The sequence below is a fragment of the Alnus glutinosa genome, chromosome 11 (genome assembly GCF_958979055.1).
Source record: "Alnus glutinosa chromosome 11, dhAlnGlut1.1, whole genome shotgun sequence".
NCBI lineage: Eukaryota > Viridiplantae > Streptophyta > Magnoliopsida > Fagales > Betulaceae > Alnus > Alnus glutinosa.
In genome coordinates, this window is record NC_084896.1 from 27,945,063 (window position 1) to 27,972,239 (window position 27,177).

General features: G+C 38.1%; 1 protein-coding gene and 1 pseudogene across 3 annotated transcripts in view; both read left to right on the forward strand.

Moving 5' to 3' along the window:
* Positions 1-384: 384 nt before the first annotated feature.
* On the forward strand, positions 385-10,245 carry LOC133881354 (uncharacterized; annotated as a pseudogene).
* A 2,949-nt stretch (positions 10,246-13,194) lies between these two features.
* LOC133881379 (mitotic spindle checkpoint protein MAD1) overlaps positions 13,195-27,177 on the forward strand; it is a 30,805-nt gene continuing 16,822 nt past the window's right edge. The window contains exons 1-5 of one of the 3 annotated variants that reach the window (XM_062320294.1): positions 13,195-13,436; positions 14,123-14,580; positions 15,529-15,814; positions 16,269-16,368; positions 17,048-17,208. In XM_062320294.1, coding sequence (XP_062176278.1) covers positions 15,638-15,814; positions 16,269-16,368; positions 17,048-17,208 — 438 coding nt within the window. In that variant the 5' untranslated portion in view covers positions 13,195-13,436; positions 14,123-14,580; positions 15,529-15,637. Of the gene's footprint in view, positions 13,437-14,122; positions 14,581-15,528; positions 15,815-16,268; positions 16,369-17,047; positions 17,209-22,186; positions 22,295-27,177 lie in introns of those variants that run through there. The other 2 variants (XM_062320296.1, XM_062320297.1) reach the window with 2 other exon arrangements.

Below are 27,177 nucleotides of genomic sequence, written 5' to 3' on the forward strand. Positions count from 1 at the left end.
TCCGAAGATGATAGGGCATCGATGCAAGTCGAAAGAAGGGTGGTGCAAATGCATTTTCGTGTGGCTTTCTTGGCCGTGTGTTGTTGGTAACTTCAACTCAGAGGCCAAGTATAGCAACTGAAAGACTCTAGAAGACTATTTTAACCTAATAATTATTTATTTTTTTGGGGGGGAAATTACGCTCATCCCTCGTACTTGCATCTAAATTGCAACGTCATTACAAACTTTAAAAAGCTGTTATTAACTTAAGATTATCTATCCCTTTCACCCAACTCAGGATTTTTTTATTAAATCTGACAAAAATAGCCATGTGTGATGCACATGTTATACCCCCTATTATGTGTGAAAATATAATTATGTTCTTAAAAAAAAAATTCACTGGCTATGGAGATCGACGAAGTTGGAGAGGCCCACGGTCGTGAGTCTCTGGCCATGGAGACCTACGGCCAGCCATGGGTCTGCCATGGTGTGTGTATGTGTTTTTTATTTTTTTGTTTGTTCTTTTTAATATTTATCTGATCCAGATGTATTATTGTTATTTTGAGTCGCATGTATTACATATTACCCATTTTTGCTAGAGTTAACAGAAAATCATAATAGAAGAGGGCTAAGTGAAAGGGTAAGATGATTTGGAAGTTAATTGCAACTATGCTCATCTTTGTAGTCCCCCTTCTATGACACTTTCTTCGTCCCTTTTGCCAGAAAAATCACATGCCACGAATCCGGCATCTCCCCTTTACAGCGGATTGGATTTGGCCTCTTTGTCGCAACATTTTCAATGGTTGCAGCTGCCATTATGGAGAAAAAGAGAAGGGATTCAGACAAAACATTATCCATTTTTTGGATCACCCCACAATTCTTAATCTTTGGATTCTCTCATTCTCCGAAATGTTTACAGCTGTAGGCCTCATCGAGTTCTTTTACAAACAATCCTTGAAAGGGATGCAAGCATTTTTAACAGCCATGACATATTGCTCATACTCATTTGGGTTTTTTTCTGAGCTCCTTGCTGGTTTCAATGGTGAACAAGATCACCTCAAGCTCCTCAAATGGCGGTTGGCTCCATGAAAATGATCTGAACAAAGACAGGCTAGATCTTTTCTATTGGCTGCTGGCAGCCCTCAGCTTCCTCAACTTCCTCAACTATATCTTTTGGTCGAGGTGGTATTCTAGCAATTCAACCTCATCAAGCACATCCCACCGTGAGATTCATGCGGAGGACTATAACCATTATAACTTCAACAATACCAAAAACGTTGGATCTGATGATAATATACCTTAATTCACATATATCTACACGTTACCTAGCATCTTGCTTTATATATATATAGGGGAAATATTATGTAATGGGATAAGGGGCTCTCTCGAGGCTAAGAGTTTTTGTATATATAATTATAAAAAGAATGCCATCTGGTGAACCTTAGCTTGGAGGCAGAAATTAAGCTATATGCATGTATCTCACTCTTTAAGTTTTCTCATTAAGGCCAATGTCTAGATACATGTTCTTCGTCTCTCTTCTCTCTCTCTCTCTCTCTCTCTCTCTATGCACTACTGATCAAGAGAATTGGGCAAGGGGAAAAATGACATTATCGGATTATGAGAATGATTTATAAGCGGAATCAACATGATTAAAAGAAAACTTTGTTAAAATATGATTAAATGATTAAATTTACCTTTTCAATTCTTTTCAACTTAAGTTTTTGAAATAAGTGGTGATTTAATATATATAGTATCAAAGTAGAAGTCTTGATTTCGAACTATGTCTCTTTCATTTACCTCTAATTTTAATTAAATATTCTACATATTGAACCTTTTGAGCCTACACGTGAAGGAGAGTGTTAAAATATGATTAAATTTACCTCTTTTCCTACTCGTGGTCCAGATATATCTTATTTTGTTGAATGATAGACTTCACATATGCTTTGATCATAAACTAAACTAATGGAAATGCAAAAGAGAAAGGTGGGAAAAGGAGATGCACTTTTTAAGTGTACACAAGTTCTTATGAGAAATTATATCTAACCCAATTTACAACATGTAATGCATTATGTACGTTTATGGATCTGCTCTATCTGTACAACAATGTCATTCCTTGATCATGGGGAGGGCCTCATTGCTTTCTTTTGAATGACAAGAAAGGAATGTATAAGTGGTGGCCGGCTGCTGCTTTGGTTACTTGAAAGAAAGGAAGTGTTCTTTAGAGGAAATCTAACTAACATGATGTGATGAATGCATATAGAACATAATGAAGCCTCTATGAATAAAGTCAAAAAGGGCAAAAAAGTGACTTTTGGAGAGAGAGAGAGAGAGAGATGTGTGATCCATTACAAAATGTGCTGGAGTTGTTCCCATTTCCATGTTCATTTTGTCAAATCTTGTGCCTTTTAACAAAAAGACATGTCTCAAACATGTCCTCCTAACACCACTCGCGAAGTGCATGTACATCAAACTGTTCGCTAAAAGTCGGCATCCATGGCCCCCCCCCCCTCCCCCTCTCCCCCAAGGAAAACAGCCACTCATGAAGGCTGGAGTTCCATATCCTACAAGTCATGGAATATTTGATAATAGCTTCCCCCACTATAATTAAGAGTATCTTGCCTACAAAATGTGTGTAAGGGGTATCACTACAAAAAAAAAAAAATAGCATTTTGCCACTTGCATTTCGCCACGTGTACGGATATAGTACACGTGGCGAACAGTTTGCCACGTGTGTGACTCGTGTTAGATCCGGTTGTTACTAAATGCACATTTTACCGCGTGTACCACAATACACGTGGCCACTGTGCTACGTGTACTAAATACACGTGCCTAACTTTCTTTCTTTTTTTTAAAAAAAAAGAAAGAAGAAGAACAGAAGAATTTTTTGTTCTTCATCTCTTTTTCTTTTCTTTTTTTCACCAGTATTTTCTTTCGCCGAAACTACTTTTGTTTTTTTCCCGCTTGCCAGAAACTTCTTCAAAGCCGACGTAATCTTCCCCTTCCTTCCCCATGAAATCCAATCCAAAAAATCTTCCAAAAATCCTCCGTCGATCGCATTACCAAAAAATTACCAACGAAACACCAAAAAATCACCAAAAAAAATCCAAGAATCACCAAAACTACAACAATCCAGTCTCTGGAAATCAAACCAGGAAAAGAAAAAGAAAAAGAAAAAAAACCAATCGCCGGCCATTAAACCTAAACAACAAAAACCCAGTCGCCCACTCAACCACTCACCGGAAATCATCAAACCAAAACAAGAAAAACCCAGAATCAGATTCAAAATCCGGTCGGCGAGCGTGAGTCGGCCGGATCTCCTCCATCTCTGAGAATCGGTTGATCTCGATCTTTACCTCTCCGGCCATGATCCTCCGGACTCCAGCGCCGTCGCCAACACGGATCTATCTCAGAATTGCTCCAGCTCTCCGATCGGTCTCCCTCTTCCATCTCCCTCTGTGTGAAGAAAATAAAAAAAAAATTAAAAAAAAAAAAAAAAAAAAGAGAAGAAGGAATGACGAGCTTGGGAAAAAGGGAAAGCAGGAAAAGAAAAACCAACACCCAAAAACCCAAAAATCGGCCGGCGAGCGTGAGTCGGCCGGATCTCCTCCATCTCTGAGAGTCGTTCGACCACAAGCTCAACCTCTCAGGCCGTGACCCTCCGGACTCCAGCTCCATCGTCATTCGTCGGATCTATCTCAGAATCTCTCTCTCTTGCTCTCTCGGTCTCCCTCTTCCATTTCCCTCTCTGTGACTCTGTGAAGAAAATGAAGAAAAAAAGGAGAAGGAAAGTGAAAAAAGGGAAAGAAGGAAGAAAAAAGAAGAGGAAAATGAAAAGAAAAGTCAAAGGGGCTTGGGGAAATGAAAAGATAAAGGGCGGGGAAATGGAAAAAAAAAGGGGGGGGGAGGGGGGGGGGAGGGGGGGGGGGAATTAAAAGTTAAAGGGAGAGGGGGAAAATTATAAATAGTTGGCCATGTATATTTATGCACGCGGCCAATTGGTCGCGTGTAAAAAATACACGTGGCCAATTGGACGGGTGTAAAAAATACATGCAGCCAATTGGACGCGTGTAAAAAATACACGTGTCCAAGTGGCCGCATGGATTTATTACACGTGGCCACTTGTTTTTCATATGCAACCTGCCACGTTGTCATCAAGACACGTGGCTAGTTGGCCGCGTGGCTACAGTAACCGCTACTGTAGACACGCGGCGAATTACAACATTTTTTGTTGTGTGTTTGAGGTTGAAGCAGTTGGGATGAAATCGAATTCCATGGAAAAACTTTTCTATGAGCTTGGAAATTAATATATATATATATATATATATATATATATATATATATATATATATATACTTTGATCCATACAATTAATCCAAGCCAAATTCTAACAATTTGCCAACTATATAAGAAGGTTGGCTTGGCTAGGATAGGTTGCAAGGATACATATGGACTTGCACACATTTTTCGTCCTAAAAAGACAGAAAAAGTATGATATTGATGAGCATCTCATCTTTTTTTTTTTTTTTTTTGAACGTAAAAACCTTCTTCATTCATCATTTTCGGAACAATCGCCCGGAAGCACCTAAAGGATACAAAGATCATAACAAATACACTGAACAGAGAAAGAAGGCATTTACAGTCGCCCAAAGGCGAAGCTAAAACTAAGGCCGGAGGCCGAAAGCAGTAACTAGAGGTAAAGAACCTCTAATCACAAAGCCAGGGTATACCCTAACTTAAAGCAGCTACCGGAAACCGGTAGACTGTGAAACAAAGGAAGGATTTACAACCAAACAAGAAGAAGCTCAGGAAACTAGCACAGGAAACAAACGGCCGGAACAGCCAGCGCGTGCAGGACACACATCGTCTCTGGGAACCTCCCCATCAGCGGACGACCATCAGAAGTCCAGATTGACACCTTGCGAAGCCGGAGGAACAAGCCATAACCCGCACGCGCGAGGGCAGGAAGGAAGACCCCCAGCGCGTGCGGATGACGCGCCGTACAGGAGAGAGCAACACGGTTCCGCCAAGTGACCATCGAGACCGGAGAAGGCCGAAGACCGCCACAAGAAGATTCTTGTCAAAGGAGAGCCGACCGAGGTTAATAGATCTAGCTTTGACCGCCATCTCCATCAGCCCTTCGCCCACACCCGTCTATCTCCACGAGCCAGAAACCAAAGCCTCTGCTTGCACCAACAAAGACGAAACAAAAACAAAAGAAAGAAAAAAAAACATCCACAACAAAACAACCTCCACCAGTGAAACACTGGGAGGAAACAACTCCAACAGCCCTAAAGGCTTGGAGACAAAACCCTGGCCCTAACGGCCAAGGGAAACTAAAGCCAAAAAACAGAGCCGGGAGGAGGAGGCGTGAGGCCTCCCCCCCCCCGGAAGACAAGAAAATGCTCGAAGCCCTCGCTTTCTAGAAAAATCTTAGACTTTCTCTCTCCTCAACAAAAAGAGAGAAGTAACTTATTATTTGACGAGCATCTCATCTACATGAAGCCGGTCGCAATCAATGAAGAAAAGCTGATCAAGATGGACAAAGATCGATGCCAAACTTGGCCAACTTCTAGTAAATGGAAATGGGGAAGTTAATTAATTATCACGTTTTCATTTACGTTTTCGAGCTTTAAAAAGTGACATCGGAGCTCCCATAATACCGTCATCACATGTCAAATTAAACACTTTTGCATCTCCAAAATATCCTTGAAGTTGTTAAAAAATAACCATTTGGAACAAATAGTTACTTTTTATTAGCACCCTTAATTTGTTTCAAATGGTTATTTTTTTTTTAAATTTTTTTTTTTAATAATTTCAAGGGTATGTTAGAGAGAAAAATAAAAAACTGTTTAATAATTGACAAGTGACAGTAGTATGAAAGCCCGGATGTCACTTTTAAAGTTTGGAGGCATAAATGAAAACGTAGTAGTAGTTCAAAGGCTAAAGTATATATATATTTTTTTCATAATTAATATTTTAACACATTCCATCATGTGTTAAACCAGACAATACATAAAATATTTGATAGGAAATAGTTTATTTAATTAATATTCTAATATTCCTCGGCCTTCACACATGTAGGCTTAAACTCTGCATTAATAAGTGATGTCCAACACGTACAATATTTAACTGAAATTATAAGATGTAGACGATAAAAATAAGGTTCGAACTCAAAACATTTACTCTCTTATAATATGTTAAATCGCTACTTATCTCTAAAACTTAAAATTACAAAAAAAAAAAAAAAAAAAAAGGCAAATAAGATTATTTTAATCAATATTTTAACAAAGGGTGCCCCCCCTCCCCTCCCCCCCCCCCTTTTTTTTTCTTTTTATTTATGAGCTGAAAACAAGAAACATACAACGGGTGTTCAAACTGACTAGAAACATTACAGAAAAACAAAAATAGAAGAAATACATGGAAAGAAGTTACAACAAAAGAAAATAGAAACAGACCAAACAAAAGAGTACAACATGTCCTATCTACAAACCGGAGGGGATCCTCTCGATGAAAAAAGTGAAAAAGAATGCTGCCAGTAGAACTGGTTGCAACAATCTCAAGGATGAATTTGGATCCTCGTTATTTGAAAGGGAGAGAATCCTCTCCATTAAATGTAAAAATGAGAGTATAGTTGTTTTTTCACATTTTGTAAAAATATGAAAAGACAACTATACCCTCATTTTTACACTAAATGGAGAGAAACCCTCCCTATTTAACCAAATAGAGAGTGAAATAGAGAAAATCCTTGTCCCTCATGCAATGGCGGACTAACGTTGGGGCCAGCAGGGGCTGTCCTGAGGAAAAAAAAAATTTTACTATACTAAGTTCTAAGGTTAATTCAAACTTGGCCCCACCATAATCATCATTACTATCCAATAGTTTTTTTTTTTTTTTTAAGGGGCCCACATCATGGTTTTTTCAATCTGGAATCAGTTCATTGCTTACACAGTTACACTCCATCAGTCGCTTCATCAGTCCACAGCCCATCTCACCTGCTGCCCTGCAGCACATCAAGCACGCACAGCCCATCTCACCTGCAGACCTGCTGCCCTGCAGCACCTCAAGCACGCACGGCTCAAGAAATGAAATGATAGAAGAGAAAAAAAAAAAAAAAAAGGAAAAAAACTGTAAAAGCTATTAAACAAAGAACTAAGGAACGAACGAAAAAACAAAACAAAAAAAAGAACGAAAGAACAAACGAACGAACGAAAAAAAAAAAAGAAAAAAAAAAAAGCTTGCACTGCGCCACTGCTGGTGACTGCCAGGTGAGTACCGTGAGTTTTGTGGCTGTGGACCTGTGGTGGAAAAAGAAGCTGAAGTGAAAGTGTGAAAGTGTGAAATTCAGAAACTTTGAAGTGTGGAAGTTTAACATTTTTTTGAGGTATTTTTTTTTTAGTGTTCAATGAGTATGAAAAACTTTTTTCTCTTTTTTAAAAAAAAAAGGTTAGTTTTGAGGTTTGGCTGATTTGCAGGTGTTGAAGTCTTGAAGAGCATAAGAAGGAAGAGGACAAGAGGTTTTTCATTATTTTTGGGCATTACTTCTATATTATACTTGTGCTGATCTTGTGACTTTTGTCTACAAAGTAATTTCTCTATTCAAATTTCTAGAATATTTTTTGATTTTGGGTTATATATGAAATTATCAATGATGTTAGTTTTGAAGCTTTTAGTTTTTCATATTATTATTTTTAGTTTAGTGTTATATAGACTCTTGTTTTGTTTGATAGTTTGATTGTATCTTATGGGGTTGTAATTTAATTTGGAAAATTTAGGTTCATCAAGCATGTCAAAGTTTAAAACTATCGAGTCATTCTTTAAAAGAAAAGAAGTTGATGTTCCAGAAAGTAATCCACCATTGAATTTTAATGCTAAAACTTCAAATCTCAAAGAACGTCCTCTTAAATCTCAAAGGATTGAAGTTGAAGAACATCCTTATGAATCTCTAATTGTGGAAGCTTAAGAGATTCCTTTTAAATTCTCCACGCTTAATGTTAACGAAGTTGATGGTTTTTCTATAGAACGGGATCCAGGAAAACGTCCTCCGATGTGGGACTATCCAGTCAATCGATGTGATGAAATAAGAATGGCTTATTTGAAAGCACGTCCATATCAAATTTTGCGTCGAGACTATCCATTTTCTGGACCTGAAAATCATCCCCGTCGTTTTCAAGCTTCATGGTTTACACAATTTTCATCTTGGCTTGAGTATTCTCCTACTACGGATGCCGCATATTGTCTACCATGTTATCTTTTTACAATGAAACCAGTTGGACGTCATGGATGAGATGTATTTATCACCAAGGGATTTAGAAATTGGAAAAAGGTTCACGATGGAAAGAAATGTGCCTTTTTGACTCATATTGGAGAGGATCCTTGTTCACCCCATAATAATGCTGTGAAATCTTGTGAGGATTTAAAACAACAATCACAGCATATCGATAAATTATTGAATGCATAAAGTACTGAACAAATTCAAAATAATCAATTACGTGTAAAAACTTCTATTGATGTTGTTCGGTGGCTTGCATTTCAAGGATGTGCTTTTAAAGATCATGATGAGACTCCTGATTCAAAAAATCGAGGTAAATTTCTTGAGATGATTAAAATTTTGGCATCATATAATGAAAAAGTTGCAACAGTTGTTTTGGAAAATGCTCCTAAATCTGCAAAGTATACTTCTCATAGAATTCAAAATGAGATTTTGCAAGTCATGGCAAGTAAAGTGCGAGATAAAATTCGTGAAGATATTGGAGACTCTAAATTTTGTATTATTGTTGATGAAGCACGAGATGAGTCTAAAAGAGAACAAATGGCTATTGTTTTGAGATTTGTTGACAAATATGGTTTTATACAATAACGCTTCTTTGATCTTCTTCATGTTAAAGATACATCGGCATTGACTCTCAAGAATAAAATATCTGATGTTCTTTCTCATCATGGACTAGACATTCAAAATATTCGTGGACAAGGATATGATGGTGCTAGCAATATGCGTGGTGAATGGAAAGGATTGCAAGCATTATTTATTAATGATTGTCCTTATGCATACTATGTTCATTGTTTTGCTCACCGATTGCAATTAGCATTAGTTGCTGCATCTAGAGAAGTGGTTTCTGTTCATGAGTTCTTCACAAATTTGAATTTCATTATCAATATGGTTGGTGCTTCATGTAAACGTCACGATCAACTACAAGCTGCTCAAGCAGAAAAAATTGCACATATGCGAGCTATTGGTGATCTTGAAACTGGAAAAGGAGCTAACCAAATTGGCACTTTGAAATGAGCTGGTGATACTCGTTGGGGTTCTCATTATAATTTATTTGCAGCTTAATAAGTATGTTTGATGCTACTTGTTTAGTGCTTGAAATAATTAGAAGAGAAGGAGCTAATTACTCTCAACGGGGAGATGCTAATGCTGCTTATAAAATGATTACATCCTTCGAATTCATTTTTATTTTACATTTGATGAAGGAAATTATGGGTATCACTGATGTTCTTTGTCAAGCTTTGCAGCAAAAATCTCAAGACATTTTGAATGCTATTGATTCAGTTTCTACTGCAAAAAAGCTTATCCAAAAGCTGAGAGATGATAATTGGGAGAAATTGCTTGAGAGCGTTGTCTCTTTCTCCAAGAAATTTGAAATTGACATCCCAGACTTGAGTGCTCGTTATATTGAAGGTCGAGGTCGTAATCAACGGAATCACATTACAGTGGAGCATCATTATCATTTTGACACATTCAATGCTGCTATAGACTTTCAACTGCAAGAGCTTAATTGTAGGTTTGGTGAAAGGGCAGTCAGACTTTTGACACTTAGCTCAGCTTTGGATCCAAAGGATGGTTATAAATCATTTAAAATTAATGATATATGTAGTCTTGCAGAGGTGTATTATCCTCTTGATTTTTCTGAGCAGGAGAAAATTAATTTGGGATTCCAGTTGAAGTATTTTGAGCTTGATGTGCATAATGATTTGAAGTTGCAAAATTTGTCTTCTGTTGCAGAATTATGTCAAGGATTGGTAGAGACAGAAAAATCAAAGACATACTATCTTATTGATAGATTGATTTGTCTTGTTTTGACTCTTCCAGTGTCTACAGCGACTACCGAACGAGCATTCTCAGCTATGAAAATTGTTAAAACAAGACTTCGCAACAAAATGGAAGATGAATTTCTTGCAAATAGTTTAGTTGTGTATATTGAAAGGGAAATTGCTGAGAGCTTCAATTTAGATTCGATAATTGATGATTTTGTTTCTCTAAAATGATGTAAACTAGGTTTTTGAACACTTTATATTTCTGTCTTTTTGTACTAGTGCCAACATGTTTTTGTTGCTAATATATTAATTTTGGCACAGATTATAATGAATTTTTATAATGTACTTTTGTGATACATATTGTGTGACAAATTATTCAATTTCTATTTTAAATAAAATTTATTGGCCCCTGCAATGTTAGTTACCTGGGTCCGCCACTGCCCTCATGGATGGAGTTGTGAGTGCAGAGTCCCCTACGATCATTTTAGTCTTGTATGGGCCTTGCAACTCCCACGAGAACGAGTAGGAATTCCATGCAAGCCCAAAGCTAACGAAGTATATATCCTTGGTCATAAGTTGTGTGTGCCTTCTGCAAAAGCATGGCGTTAATGTGGGCTAAGCAAATCCCATTCCTCTTTTGGGCCCAAATATTGGGATATATACAGACTAGAAGAGTCCTTCCCCTGCCAGTAACTCCCAACCCAAGTGAACCAAATGTCATTCATCAAACAAGGAAATTCTTATGGATTTCTGCTCTTCATCAACACTTCTTACGATTTTTATTTTATTTTTTTCTTTTGATAATTAATAGATATATTCTCGTTAATTTCCATGATGAAGGTTAAAAAAAAAAAAAAAAAAAAAAACCAATTGGCAAATACACGTAAAGCTAGCTAATAATAAAGCTAATGCACTTGATATCTAATCAGCTCATGCTCATGAATTATCAAGGGCTGTCCAAATCTTAACAATGTTTTCTGTATCATGTCTTTCAGCTCACGGAAATCATCATTTAAAGTGAGGAGGAGTGTTAGAATAAAAATAAGATAATTAAATACTGAATAATGGTAAGATAATGAAATTCACAGCATACGTACAATCAGTTTAAACTCAAAAGAATATTTTGTTTCCTATTCTTCTTACATATATATGATGATCAGATCATACTAAGAAGAGTACCGCTTTATGCATTTTTGCATACAATTAGCAATATGTTTCATGTACATTTCCAAGTGGAGTCGCCATCCTTTGTATTTAGAATTACACTTTTCAGCACAAAACAGGTACCAATCTGAGCGTTCACCTTCGACCGCTACAACTAGCATTAGTGTTATAAACACCATCATCATCGCTGCAAGTCTCTTCGTACCACATCCTTCCATACATATATATATATATATATATATATATATATATATATATATATATATATATATATATATAGCTCCCTCTTGGCCTCTTGCTCTTTTGAATCTTTCTATCATTTGGTTTCAATGCAAAACGAGTACATAAATTGTTGGCCCCCTTATATATCATGCGTGAATTATTGGACGTGCAATTTCAAACTGAAAAATCTTCTATTTTAAAATTGATTTATTTTATTCGTTTGAAGAAAAGGCATTGATTAATTAATTTGAACTAAGAGTTGATTAAATATTGGTAACCTTTTGATCGGATAATGGATATGGAGGCCTTTGAGTTAAGTAATTGGTCTTAAGTGAGACTCTTGGTTAGTGTATACCTACGAGTTTTTGCAAAAGCTATTGTGAAATGATCTCTTTATTCCACCAAAAGTTATACCAATAGGAGTGCAACACATGTAGACATAAGACGTAAGTGAAAGAGACATCACAATGTATCACAACCTCCTAGATTGAAGAACCCATTCATGTCTTCATGGTTTGACAACGAAATGTATATTAGTTTTATTTGTGATGCACGTTATATATATATATATATGGTGTTGAGTATCCACATGTCGGTGTTGAAAGATTTGAGTTCCAAGTTAAAAAAATATTATTAGTGTAAGTGATTAATATAATAAAGTTGGACCTAAATCTATAAGGATTATGCTTTTAGATTAAGTGATATCTTAATATGTTACATTATGGGCTCGCTAAAACTCCCCAAGGTATTAATCACCATAATAAGTGGTATCAGAGCTGACGATGATATACGGTATCAAGGATTTCGAGAGTGGGGACAAATGTGCAAGAAGCATGTGTGAATAGGGGGAGTACCTGGAGTAGGGATAAAATGCAGTACCATACAAGTGAACTCGGAGAAGGCCCATACGATTAGTTAAAGAAAAAAAAAAAATCATTTTATTTGAGGGCGAGTGTATAGCAATGTTGTGATGAAATTACAGATGAGGCGAAAAATTGTTGAGTATACATGTGTAATTGTAGAAATGTTTGAATCCCACATAGGAAATATAACATAGTTGGGCCGAAATCTACAATTTTAAGCTTTTGAGTTGAGTAGAGTTTTAACATGTTATATATTATGGGCTCAAAAACATACGGCTTAAGTACAATTTTTCATGGTCACCCTCTCCTTGGAAACTAGTTTTTTTAAGGACGAGTTCTACCTAAAGTTTATATCATTTGGTATTAGAGTTTCCACAAAGTTTGTATTATTTAGTATCAGAGTCACAATTACATCAAGTATAAATCGAACACAGTTCATCGAATATAGAATCAAATAAATTTCAATTTTGTGATCAAATCACAATGTTAACAACCTATAGGCCGTTACAATTATAATTAAGGTTTATATCAAAATACGAGCTGCATGTCAAAAATTACATACGCAAATGCTAGTGCAAAGCTTATCTAAAAGTTGTTGAGACTGAAACTTATGAATCACCAAAAAAGTTCTTAATTGAAATCCAAACCTAAATCAAATAAATACACTAGACCATATAAAGTCAAGTGATAAGCAAAATTGTCCCCTTTTCCCCTTTTTCCCATATTTGAATAGAAAAAAGAAAAAAGAAAAAAAAGTGATAAGCAAAATTGTCAATAAGAAGATATGAGAATTTACATAAATGGATGTTTATCTTAAAAGAAACAAGATCCGAACCAAAACCTGGCCCAAAAAGATAAAGTTGGGCCCAAGATAGGCCCATTTGTTGCGTCTAAAGTCCGACCTCTCTCTCTGTAGATGTTAGAGAAAGGGCTTGTGGTTTGTGCTTTCATCGTTCTTCTTTAGCGTTCTCGTCTCTTATTTGCGTTTGTTGTACAAATTCTTTCTACAGAGAATAATTGTTTGAATAAAAAATAAAATTGAAAATTTGAAATTGATATTGATATTGAAAATCAAAAGAAAATTTAGAAAATATGCAAGGAGGAGGAGGAGAATAGGTGAGCATAGAAGAGTTGGCCTCAAATCTCGCGACCTACGAGGATCAGCTTCATCAGGTGCCTCTTATTTTTATTTATTTATTTTAAAAATTTTAATCTTTCGAATTTGATTTTTTTTTTTTTTTGAAAAAAAAAACAATTTCCTCTGTCGATTATATATGGTCTCGATTAGGTTTCATGCTTGAAGGTTTCGAATTCGCTTAATTCTTTTTTTATTCGAATTGCGGTTTTCTATTGTTTTCATTTTCTGTAAATTTTGCTTTTCTACTTTTGGAAGCAAACACCTCTTTTTATTTTATGTGCATGTTGTGTTTGGTAGCGGAGAAACTAGAAGAAAAGAAGAGAAACGAATTTAAAAATAAAATAAAAATTCTATATTATTTTGTCACCGAGAAAAGAGGAGCTAAGTGCAGCACAACTATAACTAACTCAAGTGTCATTTTTCTCTATGAGTGCTTATAAAGGAAAATCAATTTTCTGTTCTTCGGACTAATCTATTTTGCCTTAAAATCTTCTTGTACACTATCCTCACTGTTTCTGAAATTTAAACACAGATAGAGAACACAATATAGACATGTTTTCTTAAATTTATAGTTCAATGCTCTGTGTTGCGTAGTAACATGGTTTGATGCTTCTTTAAGGATGATGTTTAGAAAGACAAAATTTTACAGGTATTATTCCTGCCATTTTATGATTCTCTTCTAATTTAGTGACCTAAATCTTGCTTGCACTGAAATTCTCAGGAACCCTCACAAAACACTCGGGAATACTCAACAAGAAGTTTGAGAGAGTGAAAGAAGATTTAGTGTCAGAAAATGAAAATGGAAGTCTAGTTTTTATAGACATCACATGGCCCATTCATACGCCCATTAGAGTCCGTCCGTTCAGACCAGGCATGTGCTGGCCAAATATAGGCTAAACACGTGTCCATCTTCAGCTTGATTCGATGCCACATGTCATATCAGCTTGGGGACCAAGTGTTGTTGCTGTCAGCAAAACTTGAGTCCAATCTTTGCCACATCAACGACCGTGGGCTCCAAGATTGCCATGTCAGTTAGCTGATGTCATCATGATGGCAGCCCCTATTACAACCTGCCATGTAGCATTGCACAATATGTACTGTCACTGTGCATTTCTATTCATATGACACACTTTGGCAATTTAAACGACCCTGTTGGTAGCTTGACCAACTTTCATTTTGGTATGTTTGCGACCCTTTATCGAACTTCGATTGGCCTATATTTTGAGGGCATCTAAATAACTCATAAATTAGTATTTTGGTATTTTACTTAATGCATTTAATAATATTTTTTCTTTACTTCATGTGATCGAAATTCTTGGGTATTATATATTTCTCGATCCATTTTCGACCATTCATCGACCTCTTATTAATCTTATTTTCCTAGGGCATAGACATAACTTGTAGATAGCACACGATGGCAATTTACTTTCTGTACTATGAGGATATATATATCATTATTAGTATGTTCTGTAATTGAAATTACTGTGTTACATATTATTTGTAATACTTCGGTCCCACATTGAGAAGAGCTGAATAACTTACATAGAGTTGATGGTTTATAAAGATACTCATGGGTGCTAAGTCCTACATTGCTTAGTTACTAGGTAAAACTGGGCTTTATAATGGATTATAGAAAAACTTTAAATTGACTAGTCATTTTGAGGTGATAGAGCAGATGTGACTAACGCTTTTCTTTGGGTCGTTACATTATCAATCGTTAGCTACCCATATTCTACTATACACCCCACCCATGGACGGATAGTGAAGCGTTTATCCGCCTGCCTAGGGTCAGGGAGAAAATTCGCTCGCAACCATGCAAGTGGGTAGATAATGGAGGTGGGCTAGTTGTACAATTGACCAGATGTTAGTCTAATGAATAATTTTAAATGTCATTTTTATGTCTTTTTTATATCCCTTAAAAAATAATGTATATTTTAAAATTATCGTTAGTTCAAAATTCAGTAATAATTTATCACAAATTTAATGGTAATTTTAAAAATTAGAATTTTTAGAAGGACCCAAATGACAATAATGGAAGTATGAAACCCAGGTAGACTGTAGCGGGAGTACGACGGTTCGTTTTGGCCTAGCTTTTACCGCATATTTTATATTATCACGCTCTTTCAGGTATATTTGCTTCACTATCGGCCATCGTTGCTTCAGAGGCATCTTTCGAAAAGTGGCGCTTTTGCTTTCAATTCAAAAAGAGGAATCTGAAGCGAGAGAGGGAGAGAGGATGATAGTGAGGACTCCGCCACCAAAGAAGCAAAGGTTCGAGACCAGGGCTCTGGAGAGCCCGCCGGTGGATGGGTCGGGCCGGCGCCTCGTCATCTACGAGGATCCTCCGTCAGCGGCACCGTCCCAGCCCTCCGAGTCGGAGCACTTGCTCTGCACCTACCAATGCCGCCAAATGGTATGTAATACACAGATTTGCTCCGTCAGATATCATCGATTTTGAATTGTCAAATTAACCTCTCTTTTTTTTTTTTTTTTATTTTTTTTTTATTTTTTTAATGAACTAAATTAACCTGTTTTTCCTATTTCTAGTATATACATCTTCAGATTTTCAGCTGGAAGGTACTATGTGTGTCTGTGTGTGTATGTATCTGTGTAAGTAGCATATGCATAGAACGAGAAGGGAAACGAAAGAAGATTTTGATTGGAAAATGAATTAGTGGGATTTTGATTGTGATAATGTACGTTTAGCTGATAGAATTTATGGGTTTGTGACAATTTCTCTCCTTCTCTTGGAAAGGAAACTAATCTCATTTGCATTGTATCATTTTGTTTGCTTATGGATCTTAATGCATGCGATTCGGCTTTTTATCTATTGTGGGTTCACAAACTTTTTTCTCTTGTTATTGTAGGTTAAATCGGACTTTTTTGAGGCCTTAAGCAGTGCAGAGAAGCAAGCTGTTGACTACCAGTCCAGATTTGAGGCATTAAATGAGAATTTCAGCAAAGTTGGTGAGTTGAAGAAATGGTTCCACCATATCACTTAACATTCTCGATTTTGAAATTTGCATTTTATCGTGTTTTGTGTTTCTGTATATGCTTTCATATGTCAATTCCTAAGAAAGGAAAAAATGGCTTAAATGCTATCACTGTAGGCGTTCCTTCATATATATATAATTTTTTTTAATTTTTTTTTTGATAAGTAATGTATATGAAAAAAAAAAAAAAAGCGCAGAGGAGTGCAATTATAGTACATAGAGAGTTGTGCAGACTTCCTTCTTGTTGAACTTCTTTATTTTCTTTTATTTCTTATAGTTAGTATTCCTATGAATGATCAAGAGATTAATAATCTTAAGAAGTCTCTGTGAGAAAAAAAAAAAATGAATCACAAGAGATCATTAACAGTGGGTTTGCACAAAATTCATTTACAAAGTTTGGTTTTATTTCATTTTTTGTACTTATTAGGAAGAGCCAAAAATAAAAAGAAATCTGATTTACTTGGAATGTTGTACTTTGCTCTATAATTGTATGTAGGATCCTTAACAAATATTTTATGAGCAAATGGTATGACTTTTACGTTCTCATAAATAGATGTTTTCATTGTAAAGATATTCAATTTTGAAATTCTGTTGGATTGTCTTCGAGAATTGGTGTAAGCTTCCATCCCCTAATTCATTCATTATCCTTACAGAAGCTGAGAGGAAGAAATTTCTAGATCAATTTTTATATGCAGAACAAGAACTTGCTGCTGCGAAAGGGCGGGAACAGGCGCTGCAAGAGCAACTTTTGAAAGAGATGAATGATTTTCAGGAACGGTTTAAAAAGCAAATACAATCACAAAGCGAACTTGAGGTATGCTTATTTGCTTTTCATAACCTAATTTTATTTTCTGAATCGATGAATCCATTTGGTTTCATGTCATTTTCTGTTCTTAACTAGGAGAATGAAATTTCCAGTATATTGTGGAAATTTAACCATGACAGTTGTTTGTTTCATTTATTTTAGTGAACCCTTTAATTTAACTATTATAAATTCCATACCCCAAACATTCTACATTCTCTCGTGAGTTCTTTGCTGTTCTTATCGTTGATGCTATCTTAGCAGCTCTAATGAAAATCAACAATGTGGTGGGGGAAATTCTTTATATCTGAAGACAGAATGATATAACAAAATTCACAACGAATGGACATGTTTAATGGCTATTGGATCAAACGACTTATCTACTAGTGATAAAGCTAGATTAAGTCTTTTGTTGTTTAGATAAATGTTAGGATAGTTGAGTTGTAATACACTAAGTCTCTATAATCAAGGGATAAGGTTAGATAGGTTATGCTACAAGTTCTGTTGATGTAAATCACATCTAGAGGTTATCTAGATGTTCCGGTATTCTATATTGTAGAAACAAATAATATTTGGCTTAGTTTGAACAAATTTTATTTTAGCATTGAAGAGACGTTCAACCATGGATTGAAAATTGAGAAAAACTTGCATGACATTCGATTTGGATTGAATAGGGTAAACCCAAGTAAAACGGCTAGAAGCATCCACAAAAGAGACATAAAAACGATTGCCATTTATTGAAATAGTGGGTGAAGGACCCCAAATATCTGAGTAAATTAAATCTAACGGATTACAAATAGAAGTTTGTGAAGCTGAAAAGGGCAATTGGTGACCCTTTGCCTGAGGACAGACATTGCAGGGAGCCGGTGCATTATTTGACAAAATATGAAGTTGAAATTTGGATAGGACAAAGTTGACAGTCCGAAGGGTTGGATGACCCAAACGTTGGTGCCAACTTTGCGAAAAAGTCCTCTCACCAACGAGTGCTTGTGATGTGGATTAGGCTTGGCAATTCGGGTTGTCGTGTCAAGCCGTTGGGTTAGCGTGTCAACCCGTTTAACTAATTTGGTAAAAAATGTGTCATTAATGCGTCATAATTATGTCATAAACGAGTTGATGGGTCATAAACGTGTCATAAACAAGTTGGCGGATCATAAATGAGTCATTAACGGGTCATAAACTGGTTGACGGGTCATAAACGAGTTATAGCTTAAACCCAAACCCTATATATTCGTGTCGTGTTCGTGTCGGATTCGCGGGTCGTGTCAAAATTGCCAAGCCTAATGTGGATGAAGGCACTTGCGGAGGGAAGAGGTGATAAAGACCATCCTTAAGTGGGCCGTGATGAATTGGTAGTTTGGTCTTGCAATCCTTAATGATAAAAAAAGAGGAGTGAAACTCAAAGAATACATCATTGTCAAAAGCAAACTGATGGACAGAGAAGATTTTTGCAGATTTGAGGAACATGAAGTAATTGGTTTAGAAGAAATTTACGACGAGTAAGGGAAAGAGTTGCAGAACCGGAGTGAGATATGGACAAACATGTACCATTACCTATGCGGATTTGATCTTGCCTAGAGTATTCTTCAGAGGAAATATTCAGGTTCTGTAGGTTGTTGGTGAGTTGCACCAGTATCCGGGGACCAATTTTATTCTGGAGGAAGATTAGGAGAAGAATAATAGGCTTGAGCAGGTTGATATGGAGCAGCCGGTGGTCGAACAAGAGCTGGATCGGGGCTCTGATAGCACCTGGGGGCAGTGTGCTCGATTTTCCCACAAAGCTGGCAGATAGGACGTGAAGACTGTGCCGAATCAGATGCGAAATATGTACCTCTGCCATGGCCAGGAGAGGCAGATCCCCGACCTCGGTAGTTGTTGGTGTTGCGACCACGATTGCGATAGCCCTGACCTCGAGATGAAAAATTAGCAGTAGGTGAGACAGGCTCCGCGTGTGTGAGATGATGTTCAATCCGCATCTCATGAGCAAGAAGGTGTCCATAGATTTCATCTAGTGATAAAGGATCCAGTCGAGTAGTGATGGAGGTAACAAACGGATCGTAATCAGATCCGAGACTAGCCAAAAAATAAGAGGTGTGCTCAAAATCGTTGAGGTGTTGGCCAGCAGCAGCAAGGTTGCCACAAAGAGCCTTGAATGATTGAAAATATTCCATGATCGATGCGCTACCCTTCTTGGAAGTAGCAAGTTGATAATGAATCTGCAGGACCCGAGATTGTGCTTGGGAAGCAAACATGGACACCAAGGTAGTCCAAAGTTGGTGAGAGGTGGCACAACCGACTGCATGAACCACAAGAGGTTCGGAGAGCGTGGAGATTAGCACATTGAGGAGTATCTGATCACGTTGGCACCAAGCTAGAAATTCTGGATTTGCTATGGTGGCAAGAGCACCTTGAGTGGTGCTCGGATTCGGGATTGTTTGGGCTGGAGGCTGAGTAGAACCATCCAGGAAGACGTATGAATCTTGGGCTTTAACAAAAGGCCATGATTTGAGTTCTCCAACTGGGAAAGTTTGCATTGGAGAGTTTGATTTGCAGGGTGTGGTTCATGTTGGGGATGGTAAAAACAACATTAGATACGGGTGGAACAAGGGTGGAATTTGTTTCTCCTGAAGGAGTAGAATCGGACATGATGAAGGAAAGAAAGAAAAAAAGAAAAAGAAAAAAAAGACGCTAGTCTATGGAAGGCTCTGATACCATGTAGAAACAAATAATATTTGGCTTTTCAAGCTTGCTCATCTTGTGAGCATCTATTGATTTATATAGAGTTTATACATGATACAAGATAACATCAAAGTACTTGCTTCCTACTCTAATACTATCTCTTAGAGATAAACCTAATCTAAGTACAAAACTGTGATCAGCAGCCTAAAGTAAACAAATACAGTTCAAACTCTTCTAGTAAATACAGGTAGGATTCTATCTCTTTAGGAACCGGTTGTCACTAGTAGTTGTGATTATCCGGGTTTCTCCTTAACACATTCACTAGGACTCTTTTTAGTTTGAATAGAGTTAGGAGTGTGTTGTGCTTTAATATATATATTCAAGCTACTGCCATACGTTTGAAGTATGCAGATTATCAAATAAACTCTAAATCCTATATAGTATCAGAGCCTTCTCAAGACTCACGTCTATGGCTATCCCTGCATCTGAAACCGATTCTACACACACTTCCCCTCCTATCTCCACCATCCTTCCCTCCTCCATCCCACCAACACAGCTCCAAAATGTGCATCATCACATCTCGGAAAAACTTTTTTTTTGATAAGTAAGTAGAAAATTTTATTAGAAAAAACGCAAAGCGCAATCAGGTATACAGGGGGTATACAGGAGAGGCAATTAGGAAGAAGAAGGAGAAAGCAATACAAGGAAATTGCTATAACTAATCTCTAAAGGTGCTAAATACGCAGCCGTCCAGGAGTACAAAGAATGAAGAAAAAAGGAAATGAGCTCCTCTATGGTTCTTTCTTTGTCCTCAAACTGTCTATCGTTGCGTTCCGTCCACAAGCACCACATAAGACAACAAGGAGCCATCTTCCACACGACCGCACTACTGGACCGTCCCCCCGACCACCAGCAAGAAAATAAGTCTATCACCCGAGAAGGCATCACCCAATACAGACCGAAACGGCTAAGGATGACGTACCACAGAGCACGTGCAACCTCGCAATGAAGGAGAAGATGATCCACAGTCTCCCCGGTCATTTTACACATACAGCATCTATCAATCACAATGACACGCTTCTTTCTGAGGTTGTCCAAGGTGAGGATTTTCCCTAACGCTGCCGTCCAAGCGAAGAAGGCCACTTTCAATGGGGCTTTGGTCCGCCAAATACTTTTCCAAGGGAAAAAAGAAGTTTCTTTGCATGCAAGAGCCTTGTAGAATGATCTGACATCAAAAGACCCTTTGCGAGAGAGGGTCCACCAAAGCCGGTCCCCCCCAACTTGAGCCACCTTAGATGAATACAGTAAGGAGAAAAAGGAAGCCATAACGTCCACCTCCCAATCGTGAACATCACGGAAAAATCTGACATCCCACTGATAGGAACCACTTACCACTACCAAATGGTCTTCTACCAAAGAATCCTTGGCACAAGCTATATCATATAGAACTGGATAGGCTTCCTTGAGGGCCATCTCTCCACACCATACATCATCCCAAAAACGAATCCTCGACCCATTGCCCAAGATAAGTCTGGTAGATCTACAGAACATGCTCCACCCCTTCCTAATGTTTTTCCAAATCCCCACACCGTGAGACCCAAGGGGATCTAAAGAACACCAACCAGCCCTAGTAGAGCCATACTTCGCATCCACCACGGATTTTCACAGAGCTTCTCTCTCAAAAGCATAACGCCACAACCACTTCCCTAATAGCGCCTTATTGAACATTCTCGGAAAAACTCACCCAAGACAACTACATTCTCTGGCGTTTTCTCATGGTTCCCTTCTTAGAAGGTCAAAATCTGTTTGGGTATGTCGATGGAACAACTCCACGACCCCCTCAGCTCATTCTCTACACCACATTCGGTCTCCTTGTTGCAAATCCCGGCTATTAATCCTGGTATCATCAAGATCGGATGATCTTCAGTGCTATTATCTCCACCCTCTCTATAGAAGCCTTACCTCATGTCATTGGACTCTCAACTTCCAGTGAAGTATGGCTCACATTGGAAACTCTCTTCTCTGCTCAATCTCAATCCAGAATCATGCAACTCAGTGCTTTTTTTTCATATGTTGTATCTTTGGACGAAGGCTTTTTTGTCACCCGTGTCAATTAGCTATTATGATTTTCTTGTTCGTTTTTCTATGCCTTCTTAGGCGTTTTCTTGTGTATATTTTCAGTGTACTTAGAGGGGTGCCTTATGCTTTTTATAAAATTTCATTTACTTATAAAAAAAAAAGAAGTGTCCACCTTAAAGAAAGGGGCTCAAACAATCTCCGCTTATTTTCAGAAAGCGCATGGATTCTCCCATTTATTAGCAGCTGTTGACAAACCCATTGAAGGTTCTGAAGTGGTCTCTCACATCCTTGTTGGACTTGGTGCTGAGTATGATCCTCTTGTCACATTTGTGACTACAAGGCAAGATTCTATTTTTCTCAATGATCTTTATGGTTATATGCTTTCCTATGAGTTGTGTCTAGAGCAACACAAATCTGCCATGGAGTTAAATATTTCCATTGCTAACATGGCACAATGCCAAAGTCCATCTTATTCACGAAACAACCATGGATACAACTTCGGATATCGCAACAACAATTTTTCATGTGGTAGGGGCTGTGGCCGTGGCAGAGGACCACCTCAGCAATTCCCTTCATATAGTACCAGCTCTTCCCTGCGCCCAACATGGCAAATTTGTCACAAACAAGACCATACAACAGCCACATGCTGGTTCAGGTATGAGCAAAGCTACCAGGCTGATTCATCTCCGATGCACGCCAACACAACCTCAGCCACCTCTACTTCTGACCCTTCATGGTATCCAGACACAGGCGCCAACGTGCATCTCACCCATGATCTGCCCAATCTCAACTTGAATACTGAGGAGGATATTGGGATCGACCAAATTCATGGAGGCAATGGACAAGGTTTGCATATCTCACATTCTGGCCGTGGTCTCTTACCCACACCTACAAGTAATTTCAATTTATTCTCCCTCCTTCATGTTCCTTAGATTCAGAAGAATCTTATTTCTATCAACCAATTCACTAGAGATAACCATATTTTCATTGAATTTCATCCCAACTTGATAGCTGCTCCTCCAAGGCTCGAGTAAGTTTGGCCTCTATCCATGGCCATCCTCAAATGTTCCTTCCTCCAAGTCTCTTGTTGCCTTCATTGGTGAGAAAGTCTCCTTGGATCAATGGCATCTCTGGCTTGGTCATCCTGTCTCTCCCATTGTCAATCAAGTTATTCAATCCAATAAGCTGCCCGTGTCTTCATCAAAGCCTTCTTCCTTTTGCTCCCCACGTCAGTAGAGCAAAAGTCATCGTTTACATTTTAGTAGTACTCCTTCCATTTCTAGCAATCCTTTACAATTGCTATTTCTTGATGTTTGGGGCCCTGCTCCTCAAAATTCTGTAAACAATAAAACATATTATCTAAGTGTGGTTGATGATTTTATCAAGTATAAGTGGCTTTATCCTCTTGAAACAAAATCTGAAGTTTGTGTTACTTTTCTTAGGTTTAAACAACTTGTCGAAACCTATTTCAATACAAAAATCATCTCTGTCCAGAGTGACAATGGTGGCGAATTTCGTCCCCTTCAAACCTCTCTCACTTCAATGGGAATCTCTTATCGACTAAATTGTCCACATACCCACCATCAAATGGGAACTGTAGAAAGAAAACATCAACACATTATTGAAATTGGGTTATCCCTTCTAGCCACTGCCAGTATATCATTAAATTTTTGGGACTCGGCCTTTGAAACCGCCACTTATCTGATTAATAGACTTCCCTCTAAAGTCACAAAGAACAAGTCTCTCTTTGAGTGTCTCTTTCATCATTCTCCCGAATATAAATTCTTAATTTTTTTTGGTTGCGAGTGTTGGCCATTCCTTCGCCCATATAACTCTAATAAATTTTCTTTCCGTTCCACATCCTGCGTGTTCATAGGATACATCAAAAATCATCTTGGATATAAATGTCTTCATATCCCTTATGGTAGAGTCTATATTGCACGTCATGTTGTTTTCAATGAAAACAACTTTCCATTCTTCATTCTAAACTTCCTAGCACCTTCTTTTCTTCCAAATCTCATACATCCGTGACTGTCCCTTTAGTTCTTCCATCATCTCATGCACTGCCTGCCTCCAGGAATGAGGCTATTAACATTCCATCTAACAATCCATCTCCCTCTGCCTCATCTCCCACAGAAACCGACACTGCCTCCTAGAATATTTATCCAATCGTTCATTTTGATTCATCCACTGAAACCGAGTCAGCTCCTCCAATCTGAGTCCATGGCATGACCACACGGGCTCAGAATCTGATTGTAAAACCTTCAAAGTTCACTGATGGCAGAATCAGGTATCCCCCTCCTCAAGCTCTTATGGCTTCTATTGCACTACATGAAGAGGAACCAACCTGCTTCTCTCAAACCAGCAAACTTGCTAATTGGCGCGCAACAATGAATACTGAGTTTCATGCTCTCCTAAAAAAATGGATCTTGGTCTGTTGTCCCATCTTCACCAACTATGAATATAGTTGGCTCTAAATGGGTATTCTGAATTAAAAGAAAGGCTGACGGGCAAGTCGAAAGGTACAAGGCTTGTTTAGTGGCCAAAGGGTTTCATCAACAATCTGGGATTGACTTTGCTGAAACTTACAGTCCAGTGGTTAAACCTATCACAATTAGAACTATATTAGCCATTGCTGTTTCTTCAGGTTGGGCAATTCCTTAGGTGGATGTCAGCAACGCTTTCCTACATGGTCTTCTTTAAGAAACGGTTTATATGGCTCAATCCCCTGGATTTCAGCATCCTACTTATTCAACGGCAGTCTGCAAGCTTCACAAAGCCATTTATGGTTTGAAACAAGCCTCCCGCACATGGTTTTCGCGCTTAAGTGCACGGTTACTTGAACTGAAATTCCACAGTTCCAAGTACGACTCTTCCTTGTTCATTTACATTGGGCATTACTATCTTTGTGTTGATATACGTTGATGATATCATCTTCACCAGTTCCCATCCAGCGGCTATTTCTAAGCTCATAAGTGATCTCCACTCATCCTTTGCACTCAAAGATCTCGGGCCTCTCCACTTCTTCCTCAGAGTTGAAGCTACATGACATTCAGATGGTCTACATCTATCTCAATAGAGGTACATTCATGACATTCTAACAAAGACTAATATGGTTCTTGTGAAGCCTGTTTCTACTCCTATGGCGCCTTCAACCACTCTTAGTCGTTTTGAAGGATCAACCATTACGGACATAACTTTGTACCTCAGCACTGTTGGCTCTCTTCAATATTTATCTCTAACCCGTACCGATATTGCATTTGCGGTCAACAAAGTCTCCCAATTTATGCAAGACCCCTGGAACACATTGGTCTGCAGTGAAGCGTATCTTGCGCTATTTGAAGTCTACCATTTCTCATACTTTCTACATTCACAGAAACTCCTCCAAGCAACTCACTGCCTTCTCAGATTCAGATTGGGCCAGCTGTCCAGATGATAGACGCTCTACGTCAGGCTACTGTGTTCTTCTTGGTAAAAATATTTTCTCATGGAGCTCCAAGAAACAACCAACGGTATCGCGGTCTAGTATTGAAGCCGAGCACAAAACCATTGCAAATGCATCGGCCGAGTTAGTTTGGATTCAAACTCTACTAGGTGAACTTGGTATCACTTCTCCCTGCACACTAGTTTTGCATTGTGACAACATTGGAGCCACATATCTCACCTCCAATCCTAATCTCAGAAGGAGGGTTGGGTATCAAAAATTTGATGATGTTCAATCGCACTCCGTTAGGTAAATGGTTGTGGCGTTAGAGAGAAGCTTGGTGAAGAGTTGTGGTGGATTCTAAGTTTGGCAATTTATGGGGTGGGTGGTGCTCCATTGAGCCTGTAGGTGCCTTTGGGGTGGGGTTGTGGAAGAATATCAGGAAAGGGTTGGAGACATTCTCAGTCTTTTCTAGATTTGAGGTGAGGGATGGGGCTAGGACCAGATTTTAGCATGATCTGTGATGCAGGGATACGGTTCTTAAGGAAGATTTTCCTGTTTTATTTGGTATTGCTGGTGCGAAGGATGCCTCTAATGCAGCTAATTTGTAGTTTTTGGGTGTTTCCAACCAGTGGAGCATGAGCTTTTGTAAAGAGACACATGATTGGGAGATGTATGTCTTTGTTTCCTTCTTCCAGGTGTTGCACTCAGTCATTGTGAGAAGAGGTAGTGAAGGTAGGCTTTGGTGGGTATCTTCCAAAAGAGTTTTGTTCAAGGTCAATTCCTTCTTTTGGTCCTTGGCATGCTCTGTAGGTAGTATATTCCCTTGGAAGAGTGTGTTGCGGACTCAGGCTCTTTCGAGGGCGGCTTTTTTTGTGTGGTCGATGGCCTAGGCAAGGTCCTTACATTGGATAATCTCAGGAAGATGTATGTTATTATGGTGGATAGATGCTGCATGTGTAAGAGAAATGGAGAATCAGTGGATCACCTTGTTCTTCATTGCAATGTTGCTTCCGCTTTGTGGAGTACTCTCTTTACTCGCTTTGGTATGTCTTGGGTTATGCCTAGAAGAGTTATTGACTTGTTTGCTTGTTGTTGGACTTTTGAAAGGCTGAGGAGTGCTGGGATTTGGAAGAGTGCCGACTTGCATTTTTTTGTGCTTATGGAAGGAATAGAATAATAGGTGTTTCGAGGACTTGGAGAGGTCCTTGGATGATATTTTAGTTTCATTCTTTCATACTTTCTATCTTTGGACAGTGGCTTTTGTGTCCCCACTGTCGCTTAGTTATGACAATTTCCTTGTTCGTTTCTTTCTTTCTAGTTAAGGTGTTTCTTTTTGTATACTTCCGGTGTACTTGGAGGCGCTTTACACTTTTAATAAGATTGGATTATTACTTATCAAAAAAGAAAAGAAAAGAGTGAGAGTGTGTAAATAAGTTGGAGACTGTATTTAAATTCTGACAATGACCCCATTAGGATGATGTGCTCACTTTGAGTTTTTTTTTTTTTTGGAATAAAATGCCTAAGAAAAGAATCTTCCATTTGTTGAACTTCTTTAACAATTTATCCATGGTTTTGTTGTCAAAATCCTATAAACTTAGCAAGGCCCATTTGGTGGGGCTTTTCACAGCTTTTCTCTGGGGTGCTTCAGCTTTTAAAATGTAGAAGTTACCTTGGAACCTGTTTAGTAGCGGATTTTTCTGTCACATTTGTGAAGCGCTTTGAGCATTCTTAGAGTTTTTGAGAAGAACCTCAAAGGTAGCTTCTATCTGCAATAATTTCTCATATTCTCAACTGCA